The 11,687-nt window shown below is 26.3% G+C and overlaps 1 protein-coding gene across 6 annotated transcripts; it reads right to left on the reverse strand.

The window, feature by feature from the left end:
* Positions 1 to 1,472: 1,472 nt before the first annotated feature.
* Positions 1,473 to 10,524, reverse strand: LOC136999808 (uncharacterized). 6 transcript variants are annotated; one of them, XM_067354629.1, is made up of 8 exons: positions 10,310 to 10,524; positions 9,936 to 10,062; positions 7,800 to 7,909; positions 4,089 to 4,305; positions 3,478 to 3,895; positions 2,755 to 2,902; positions 2,231 to 2,393; positions 1,473 to 2,158 (listed from the first exon to the last, which is right to left on the reverse strand). In XM_067354629.1, the coding sequence occupies exons 5-8, from the start codon at positions 3,804 to 3,806 to the stop codon at positions 1,848 to 1,850; spliced, it is 951 nt and encodes a 316-aa protein (XP_067210730.1). In that variant the 5' UTR covers positions 3,807 to 3,895; positions 4,089 to 4,305; positions 7,800 to 7,909; positions 9,936 to 10,062; positions 10,310 to 10,524; the 3' UTR covers positions 1,473 to 1,847. The 6 variants fall into 6 exon arrangements, with proteins under 6 accessions (XP_067210730.1, XP_067210729.1, XP_067210731.1 ...); XM_067354628.1 differs by lacking the exon at positions 7,800 to 7,909; XM_067354630.1 differs by lacking the exons at positions 7,800 to 7,909; positions 9,936 to 10,062.
* Between the last annotated feature and the right edge of the window lie 1,163 nt (positions 10,525 to 11,687).

Consider the following 11,687-nt stretch of genomic DNA (forward strand, 5'->3'; position numbering starts at 1 on the left):
TATAATAATAAAAATACATATATGTTGTATTAATCTGTTAATACAAAAAAATTATTAATTAATTTAACGCAAATAAATTTCTTTATATTAACAGATTAATACAACATATATGTATTTTTATTATTATAGATACTTATAAAAATTTTATTATTATACTTATATACTTATTATGTTTATTATACTTAATTTTTATTATAGATACTTATAAAATTTTATAATCACAATGTTGCCGCATATTTAATGATCCCTAATATATACCCCATCATATTTGTTTTAAAGAATTATTTTAAGATTTCAACAGAAACATTTCAATAATATTTTATTAGCAAATATTTGAAAATTGTTAACACTTTGTAAATTTTATCATATAAATATTTACATTTGCAATGTTGAAACATATATTACAATTTCATTATTTAAGTTTGTATCATAATAAATTTGTGTATGATGCTTTTTATATTATCCTAGAATTGTACTTACATTTATGAATTTCAGTTACAATTTCTTGACAATTTTTGAGGTTTTCACAATTAAATATAAAAAATAAATTTCTTTATAGTATTTCTTTTGTAAATAATGCATATAAACAGTATATATTATTTTAAAAATAATTTTTAAATATGTACTATTTTTTCTTTTATTTTACTACTTTACAAATGATGTTTTTTGTGTATATCCCCAAATTATATTTTATTTTCATTGATATTACAGTCTAAATACAAGTACAAAGCAATTTGTATCACAAATGCATCTGTTGCAGCAATATTTAACATCCCAGATAGCAAGTTGCCCGCAAGTTGCTATTAATTTGCTTGAAATTGCTTTATTAAAGTTGCCTTCAATATTGAGGAAAGCGGCTTCCGATTTTGTCTATTGGATTGTCGATTTTTATTGCTAGGAACAGTTACAAGCAACTTGATGGCAACAGTTGCCTTCTTACGAATCAGTCATATAATAGATTGTTGGAAATCATATGGCAACATGACGGAAATAGTTTCCACCTAAAATCTTAATTCCATTAGTTGCTAATAATCTGACGATAATTTGAAGGAAACCGTTGCCGTTAAAAAAAGACTCATCTGAGACATTGATTGTGTATCATGCAATATATATAGTGAAAATTACTAAAATGAGCAAATTTATTAATGTATCTGTGATTTGAGAGTCAATTCTGTATCATGAAATGTAGTGAAAATTACAGAAATAAAAAAAATTACTAAAAAGAAAATTTACTAAAAAGTATATAATCTTATTGTTTAATAAGTAATAAAATTGCTTACTTTTTGTAATTTTTACTACATTGCATGAATACAGAATACAAAATCGACTCCTAAATTACAGATGCATTCATTGCATACAGATGCATAAATTTGCTCATTTTTGTAATTTTTATTATGTTGCATGACACAATCAATATCCTGGTAAGATTTTGGTAGGCTATCAAGGTCATGCTTCACAATAATTAACCATAATTATATAATTGGATTCAAAAGTTTATTTAAAAAGTATCTTTTCAACATTCTTTTAGAATTTTCTTTATTAATGATTGCCCATATTCTGGGAAAATAAAATTTTTATAGCTATTATATATTTTATTGCTACCCAATTAAATAATAAGTGTCCTTACAAAATTAAATTAGACTTTCCAAACACTTTACAAAAAAAACAACACACTTATTGGCCAATCCAACACTATATAAATGAATATTTGTATCTACGCATTTTTTATATAAAATATATTTATGAAAATAAGAATGCACGTTAACAACATAAAAGAAACCGAAAATAAGAATGCACGTTAACAACATAAAAAAAACCGAAAAGATAACTTTAAGATAAAGATAACTTTATGAATCATTTGATGAGTGCTCATTTTCATCGCTATCATTTTCTACGTCTGTAACGTTATGTTCATTTTCTGAATTTCTATTATCCCTGTCGTTATCATCATTTTCTGAATTTCTATTATCCCCGTCGTTATCATCATTATATAATGCATCTGCAGTTGCCTGCAAATTTCTTCGATTTCCTTGTACACCTGGATGTCTACCTCTGGCATTCCGGAATCGTTGTTTGGCAATTTTCAAGGATGCGACGATATTTTTTTGGAATTCTTCTCTGGTTGGTTTAGGATAATACCTATTTGACGCTACGGCTTCTGAAAAATAATCAATATTATAATCAATATTGTACACACAGTGGACTAACAAATATACACAAATATACATACGGTAAATCGCTTGACATAAAATTGTATTATAGAATGGGAATTTAATATCATTAATTCCCCACCATGTCATTTGTCCGGCTACTTGCATCGTTAAAGCTTCTTTTATACATTGATGCACGCTATCTTTTAATGTTATGCAGTTTAAAAATTTAAAGTACTGTACCTATAAACATACAAATTATTGCAATAAAAGTAAAAAAGGTTAATCAATAAAGAGATAAGTTAGTTACATGCTATTTAATATTCTGAATTATGTATATGTGTAAAAGAATAATTCCGCAAACGTTTCGATCTGTAATAAAGTTATTTTCGAATACGATGATAGTCATTTAGAAAATAAACATTAAAAATAAATAAATACAATATTAATTAAGACTGATTCTAACAAGATTAACGATTCAAAACTGTCGAGGTATAAAACAAATTCTGAAGATATACAAATTATTACATAATATAAATTGAAATATACATCTATAAAGCAATTTCTTATGTGTATATTAAATATGAATTAATTTAATATTTACAACTTCTTCATAAACGGCGTTATCCTTTGTAAACATTTGTATTGCTTCTATTGTCGAAAATGGAAGAATTCGCGGCTTTGTAGGAATTGTATTAATAACGTTGCAATCGATTTTTCGCTCTATTGTATTCAATCGTTCATTTGTTCTTCTGAAATTAATTGATTATAATTAGTAATATTAATAAACAATGTGTGTGAAAATACTAAGATAAATATTTAACGGTAATAGTCCATCTAATTGTTTTAATGATTAATATTTCATATTCATCAAAACTTTTAAATAGATTGAATGAAACAAGTATATGTTTTTCTGAGAACAAAAATCAAAAATATTATAGATTATAAGAAGTTTCAAATTGAGAAATGTTTAAAAAAAAATTATATATATAACGTAGTAAACATATTAATAAAGTATAATTAGAAGCATATATTCTGAAACCAATCAATGATATCAAAACGATAATAATGTTCAAAATATGTTAGTTATTCTTGCATTCCTTTATTTAGAATCATTCAGAATAAAAAAAGAATATTTCATTACTTATTTAGTCATATTTTTTCAAATATATTTTACAAATTTTTGCTCAGAAGCAAACTTGTAACGTTTAAAAATTTTTATGAACTATTTATTAAAAACTTTTAGAGAGAAAGTAAATATATATTATTCAAAACAGAGTTATTATCTATTTTCAATTTTAGTTAAAATAAGAAAATATATACGTACTGCATTTTATGCTGTAAGTCGCGAAGTATTTCAATTACTTGCGATATTTCATTTTTTTCTCTTGCTATTGGTGCATTATTTTCCAATTGTATTTGATGTGATGGTATAACTTTTTGAAGTGGTTCAATTGATACGGTATTTCCCAATTCTTGTATGTGATATGATTCTTGCACTAATGAATTTGCATTTTCAACATTTGATACAGGTTGACAACATGGTTGTAAATTGTGTAGCAACTGCATCTCATTCTCCAAAGGAATACTATGTGGATAAATGGGTGATGATGTAATATTTTCCGAAACTTCTTTATGTTGTATGTTATTCTTCATTAAATTTCTGTTTAATTCTTGAGTTATATGATGAAAACTGTTTCCATTAATGCCAGATTGTTGTGGTGATATACTTGTTGCATTATTCGCTTTAAATGATTGAAAGTTGTTAATAGTCTGTTGCTGTGCATTTTCTGTAAAATTGTCTGTTGCATTTTGTCCAGTATTATTAGAAACATTTTGTCCAGTAAGAGGTATTGGGTGATATGGTAATCGATGTTTTTGATTATACGTTAGTGTGTATGGAGTATTTTGATAGGTCTTATCAGACATAATGCGTACCCTTGTACAGTTTGAATCCTTATTGAAATTAGAATTACACTGCACATTTTCATTATTCATAACATTATGGATATCTTGTAAAGTAGATGAAACTTTTTTCTTTGCTTTTTCTTCATTAATATACTTAGATTTTTTTTTAACCTTCACTCCTTCTTCGCTCGAAGTAGTTTCGAATCGATGTGGTTTTTTACATAATCTTTTTGGACGATGTATGGATCTAAAAACAAGACAAAAATAATCTAAACATTAATATTGTCAACATAAACATAAAATAGTAATAATACTTTTTCTGTAACAGTAACTGTAATTGTAAAAAATTCCCACAATATTTTAATAAGCACAATATTTTGAGCGCAATATTCATCACGCTATACAGGGTGTCAATTAAGTCCCGGGACGGCTGAATATTTTCTCATGTAAGGTATTTTTGAAAAAGGTCAAGGTTATTTCTGAAGTAATTTTCAACGAGGAATTCAACGGTGACCTTCAATTTGACCTTGAGCTTGACCTTCAAGGTCATTTCAAGGTTAGGTTAGGTTTTTTAAATAGAAACCCCTATTTTTGATTCCAAAATCTAATAGCTGGTGCCAAGAGCTTTTCAAAACACTATAATGAAGTTATTTTTCATTAAGTACTTTTCGAGTTATGAGGCTTGTAAATTACAGTATTTTGACATAAAATACAAAATATCTTGTAAAACATTTAATTTTTGGGAATCTTACTTTAATACTTTTATGCATAAAATAATAAGACGAATCAATTGGTATAAAGAAAACACATAGTTGCTTTCAAGAAAAAATATGTAGTTTGCAACATGCAACTGCATACTTTTTCTTGAAAGCAACTATGTGTTTTCTTTATACCAATTGATTCGTCTTATTATTTTATGCATAAAAGTATTAAAGTAAGATTCCCAAAAATTAAATGTTTTACAAGATATTTTGTATTTTATGTCAAAATACTGTAATTTACAAGCCTCATAACTCGAAAAGTACTTAATGAAAAATAACTTCATTATAGTGTTTTGAAAAGCTCTTGACACCAGCTATTAGATTTTGGAATCAAAAATAGGGGTTTCTATTTAAAAAACCTAACCTAACCTTGAAATGACCTTGAAGGTCAAGCTCAAGGTCAAATTGAAGGTCACCGTTGAATTCCTCGTTGAAAATTACTTCAGAAATGACCTTGACTTTTTCAAAAATATCTTACATGAGAAAATATTCAGCCGTCCCGGGACTTAATTGACACCCTGTATAAAGATTTGAACAAGCAACATGTATCAAATTCTTGCGAAATAAGTTTGTTAACGACGTGAAAATACATACATGAAAAGTATAAAATGTACATACATATACAATTACCTTTAAATATTTTAAGATGATCGATGTGATATGTGATGTGACAATTTTTTTATGCAAAAAATGTTTATAATCACTTTTGATAACAAAGTTTATTGTTATTTACATAAATACCATACTTTATAATTATATATATATATATATATATATATATATATAATTAATATATTATTATATATTATTATATATATTATTGATAATATATATTATTATTATATATATTATTATTATATATTATTGATAATCAATAAAAAAAGAAAATTTTTCTTTATTTTATAGCATTACTGCAACGATAAATTCGTCTTTTATTATATTATCTTGTATTACTTCATTATTAGAAAGACAACTAAAATAAGGCATTTTAAAACATTTAGCTTTGATATTTTTTAATGGAATAATATCATAATCATGAGCTAATCTAGAACACTTGTAAATACCGACGGAGGATGAGTTGATGCCAATATTGTTAAAATCTGTTACTCGTAGAAATTTTTTAATAACAATAAAAAAATTATTTTCACATTGTAAAATATTTTTTACGCAACATATATTTGAGTCTGATAAAATACAACAATCGTCTTGTTGACTAATACCAATTGTAATATCCAAAGTTTTTAAAAATTTGTACTGGTCATACATCCTAGAATTATTGTCAGCATAAGGTAATGGACCCTGCTCGTGTTTTTTCCACACTTTTATATAATCATTTTGTACAATAGATTTCCTTTTGCATTGTTCTTGCTCCGCATGCCTTGCAGCAATTTGTTGTAAGGAAAGATGTGGTTTTCTACACATTCTTTTGAAATTAATTATGCTGTTTTCATAAGGAAATGCTGAATAACTATCTAAAGGGCCAAATCGAAGTACATCTTCGATTAAATGTAGAATTCCATGTATATTGTATGATAAAAAAGTTGGGCCATAAATGTCTTCAGAAAGCAACACAAATTTCTTTATAGCTATTTCAGAAAAAACTAGATTTCTATTTGTATTATATACCGACGAAACAAGAATGCGCATGGAAATATGGAAAAGTAAAAAATGATTATATACGTAATCTTTAATAACTCCTTTAAAACATACTATTCCAACATATAACATAATTTGACGCCACTGGGTGGCTTTAAATTGGTCACAGTCAACAAGCGATTCAACACGGCGTGCAAATTCTCGTGGACAATATTTCGATAGAACCTTCAACCGATTTGAAATAATTTCGATTTGAATTCCCGATAATTTAGTATTTTTCGTATAAGTCCCGCGTAACCATGTCAAAGTTAATTTTTTCATTACTCCTAGACAACACAGATGCATATATTCAAAGACAACATCTTTAACCATATTGAAAGATAAATAAGATAATGGACTTGAGCCTTTATGATGCTCCTGATCTATTTGTTGTTTGTATTCTTCATTTGTGCGTTGTGTATGCTCAACACCTCTAAGTACCATATATCTTCCAATACTAAACCCGTTAACTGTGCATTTTGAGCATGGACTGGAAGAACAGTGACCTTTATGTCCTAAAATAAATGCTCTAGCTGGCGCATCTGCGATAAAGCATCGTAATTTTATTAAGAATTTTTTATTTTTAAAGATAATTCCACCTTCATTAAAAATTTCATGTAAATCGGAGTTACAATACTGGAAAAACTCTTCTGCACTGTTAGGTTTTTTTGGACCTTTATATATGCCTACAGTTTCTGGAATAGATTTTGGAATATTAGCAATTCTGCATTGAATTGGCCAAATATCATGTTTCCCACTTTTATATAATTTTGCACCATCCGTACTAATATCAATTTCGAGAATTTCGGGAATCAATGACAAATTTACATATTCAAGGGTTTGAGCCAGACATTTCTTTACCCCAATATGTAAATATTCTCCTGGCTCAATTTTATATAAAATTGAACGAATGTGTGGTGTGAAGAGCAATGTTCGGATATCTTTGGGTAAAAATGTTAAGCAACTATGACTTCTTAAAACTGTTAAAATACGGTTACCCAAAATGTGATTTGCATCAACTAGAACAGCTGCTAAGTTTTTCTGAAAAATTACTTTATTATTTGTATTCATAACTTTAATCCTATCTACATTGTTTATACATGAATGAAGAGAATATTTATTTGCAGCAAGTTGTGCAATCGGAGCAAAAATTTCTTGTACAAAATAATTTTCGTTGCAGTCTTCAAAATTTTGAGGTTTTATAATATATTCTTTAACATTTTGAGATTCTATATTTTCAGCAAAGTTTTCAAGCGAAATATTTACAGGACTACTATCTATCAAAAGTGATTTTTTAACACTAATTGCTTTTTTTATCATTTGTTTCTGATGGGCTAATCTTAACCTTTGTTGCCTTTTTGATACAGCATGAAGAGACTTGTAGTAGCGCGAATTGTTAGTTTCCAATTGAATTTGCTTCATTTTTAAATTTGAATTAGATCCAGATTATTTACACTGCGAAAAAATTAAAATAAATAGGTACATGTAATTAACATACAACTTCTTGTTCAGTGAATGCATATAAATTGTTGTATAACTTTAGGAACGAAATTTAAGCGCATAATCTTTTATATTGTAATATTTTCTATTATATAATGAAAGTTTTAAAATAGAAAAGTGCAAAAAAGTTTCCAAGCATAGAACTAAACCACATAAAATAAAGTTTTTATTCAATAAAGTCATTGTATTACAATGTGACTTTATTACCAATGCTTTAATAAAAATGTTTGAATCTTTTATTCATACTACTGGACATTTAGATGTATCACTAAAAATCAAAATACAATGAATCATATTGGAAACTCACTTCGCTGGTATTCTAGTAATCAAACAGCTACGATATATAAAGTTTATATAAAAAAAAATATCGAAGAACATGTATGTACATACATGCGTGCAGGAAGAAACAGAAGAAGAATAGAAACAATTAAATAGTGCAAGATTAATTTGATAAATTATAAATAATTAAAATTTCTTTAAATGTATTTTTCTCATTAATTAAGTTTATGCAAATATGCACTACTTTAAAATGTTCCACATATGCATCAGTTTAAAATTAAAAAGTTTTTAAGATTATTGATTGAAAAATTGACATTGAGTATACTAACAGAACAGAATTTGTAATGTGTTATTTCAATTTTGTAATATAAATACATATACAAATAATTAAATATTTAATTTTTTAAATAAAATAATTATCAAATAATTACCACTAAATTTACTTATATAAAGATTCTGTTCTATTAGATCTTTTGTTAATCTTTAATCCAAATTTCATAAAAATCCATTGAAATTTGTCATATAAAATACATTCTCTTCCTAGAGTATATTTTTCATGCATTTAATCAATATAAAAATGTTTGTTTAGATACTTAAGTCTAAGTTTTTAAATTAAAATCACTTTTTATATGCAATATGATAAAAAATATTATAAATAAAATAAAATAGTATGATAAATATGATAAACATAAAATAGAAAATTTAAACATTTTTTAATTCCATGCAACTAAATTTTCACTTTAATGATACAGTCTTTTTAGAAACAAAGATTGATTATTTTAAAATATGACTCTTTCATTTGGCTCCATTTATAAAATATGTTGCTATAATAAAGTTTGAATAAATATTTCTTATTGTTATTTGTTTTACATTGTTCAAGTAACACATGTAACAAAAAATTTAATGAAACAGTCTAAATTTTTTAATAATCTGTATTTAATTTTAACACTATTATTACTTTAAGATTCAATGTTTCTTTTGAAATATTTATGAATATAATTTAGAAGATACAAAATCTTTAACAATAACATATTTTAACTAATAATGGGCTCTTTTTATAAAATAATTTTAATTACAGAGCAGTATATTAAGAGTTAAAAGCTAGAACTCAAATACATTAATGTTTTATTTTAATTTTTATTAATTAATTTATATTAATTAATTTGTATTTGCAAGTAATTTTAATTTTTATTAATTAATTTGTATTAATTTGTTAAATTGAGCACCAAGATCTAGCTTAGACTCTTAATACACTACTTCATAATTTAAATTACTAAACTTTTAATCAATATATACACAAGTAAAAAGAGTAAGAGAATCAATCTTTCAAATATCTTTTCTAAAAATTACTCACTATTTTCGACTGAAGCAAAATTGAAATACAAATTTTTTTGCTACTTTATTCATTTATTCTCCTCATTGTAATTTCAATTTTTTCATCGACAATAATTGAATGTTGTCTAATATTTTAAATATTTTCGTAGATTCTACCAATTACTTTTAATTTGTAATCAATTAATCCAAAAACATAATATAGAGCAAAATAAATAAAATATTTCAACTAAATATTATTTCATAACATTTAATGCAATTTAATATAATTTAATAAAAAGAATTAATAGTGCAAAAATACTGTCGTAGTGAAAGTTTATAGAAAATTTTTTTGAATGTGAATTATAATGTACAATATATTTATACTTACCGCATCGCAGTAAAACTTTTTTCGAGAAATGATATCAAAAAACGACAATGCTAAATTTATATCTATTATATAGTATATTATACATATATAGTAGTAAATAAACTGTGATACACTGCCAATTTTAAATCTGAAATTATTTAAAATAAATGCACAATTAACATATAAAATATTATTTAATAATCAATCCTACGGAAAATATGTGATTTAGGCCGGTATTCATAGTCCGTTCTTATATTTAAGATTGTCTTAAGCACGGACTTATATTCGCTCTCTTCGTCACACATAGATTGTGTCTGACAAAGAGAGCGAATATAAGTTCGTGCTTAAGACGATCTTGAATATAAGAACGGACTATGAATACCGCCCTTACTTACATTATTCGCACTGATTATTCTTAGAGTTAGAGGTTATTGTGCGTCTTGCGACGTAGTAGTGTACTGCCGAGTCAGACTTTGTTATTCTTCTTTCTTCTAATGATATCTGCTCTCAAAATGAGAGTCCTCAACATTTCACGTATTAAATACACATAGAAGACACAATTGTGCCGAAATTGTTAAAATGTTGTATAATAAAGAATAGCGAGAAACGGATTACGCACGTGCACGCACGCGAGACCGGAAGAAACAATGCTGCCAACGATCTGGGCTGCGGGCGGCAACGCGCACATCATGCCGCCCGCAGCCAATAACGCGCTCTTTTTAGTCCAAATGTAAAAATTAATATCTTGCTTATTATTGCTCAAATCGCAAAACTATAAAGGATTTTTCTACTCGGTTTAACCCACTCTACCTGTATAAGAAAGGTGTTTCATCATGTCGGGGACACTCTGTATATATGTATAGATATTTTTTTTTTATTATGTATATATATATATATATATATATATATATATATATATATATACCATATATATATATATATATTTAAATAAATATCCATTAAGGTCCGCGCGCTTATAATGCATTTACTACGGTACATGAAGGGCAACTCGGCCCATTTAACAGCATTGAGAGAAGATGTAAATTACGTCTTGCGTTTCCGTGAGACACTAAGTTTCATCCATATATTCCCAGTATTACAATCACTGAGCGGCTAAGGCTGTGTCCGAAATTGACTGCCGGTATTGAAAATCTGTAATATACGTAACGTGAAATATAGATTTTTAGTACTGGCAGTAATTTTGGAATGCAGCCTAAATAGTATCGAATGTGATTAGTTTTTCAAATTATTATTAAATTTGAATTATTATTAAATTATTATTAAATTTAAAGATAAAAATATTAATCATTATTTATGGCAATACTCCTTAGTGAGAAATACAAATCGAAAAAATGTCTATTAAATATCTATTATGTCTATTAAACGTTTTTCCATTCACTCAACGGAAATGTGAAATAAATATTTTACGAAAACGATTTCCAACAGATTGTAATAATTTTTATGACAATAAATGTGCTACAGCATTTCCGCTTGTTTGCGCAGGCAATCGTTGTCTGCATAATGCCTTTAGTTTGACCTAAACGAAATTATTATTGTCTCGATAATAGCAATATGATGACAACTGAAGAGAAACTTGTGTCAAGCAATCATTTTCCTTTTTGTACCAAAGACGCTTTTGCTATCTGGGATTATAAATGTTAAATATCTAGCGCTATAATTTGCAATATATGTAATTTATAGCGCCTTTCTAATTTACTTTTCAATTTTTATTACGCAATTTCCAGTGCTATCAATATTTTACAAAATAAAAGT

The sequence above is a fragment of the Linepithema humile genome, chromosome 4 (genome assembly GCF_040581485.1).
Source record: "Linepithema humile isolate Giens D197 chromosome 4, Lhum_UNIL_v1.0, whole genome shotgun sequence".
Lineage (NCBI taxonomy): Eukaryota > Metazoa > Arthropoda > Insecta > Hymenoptera > Formicidae > Linepithema > Linepithema humile.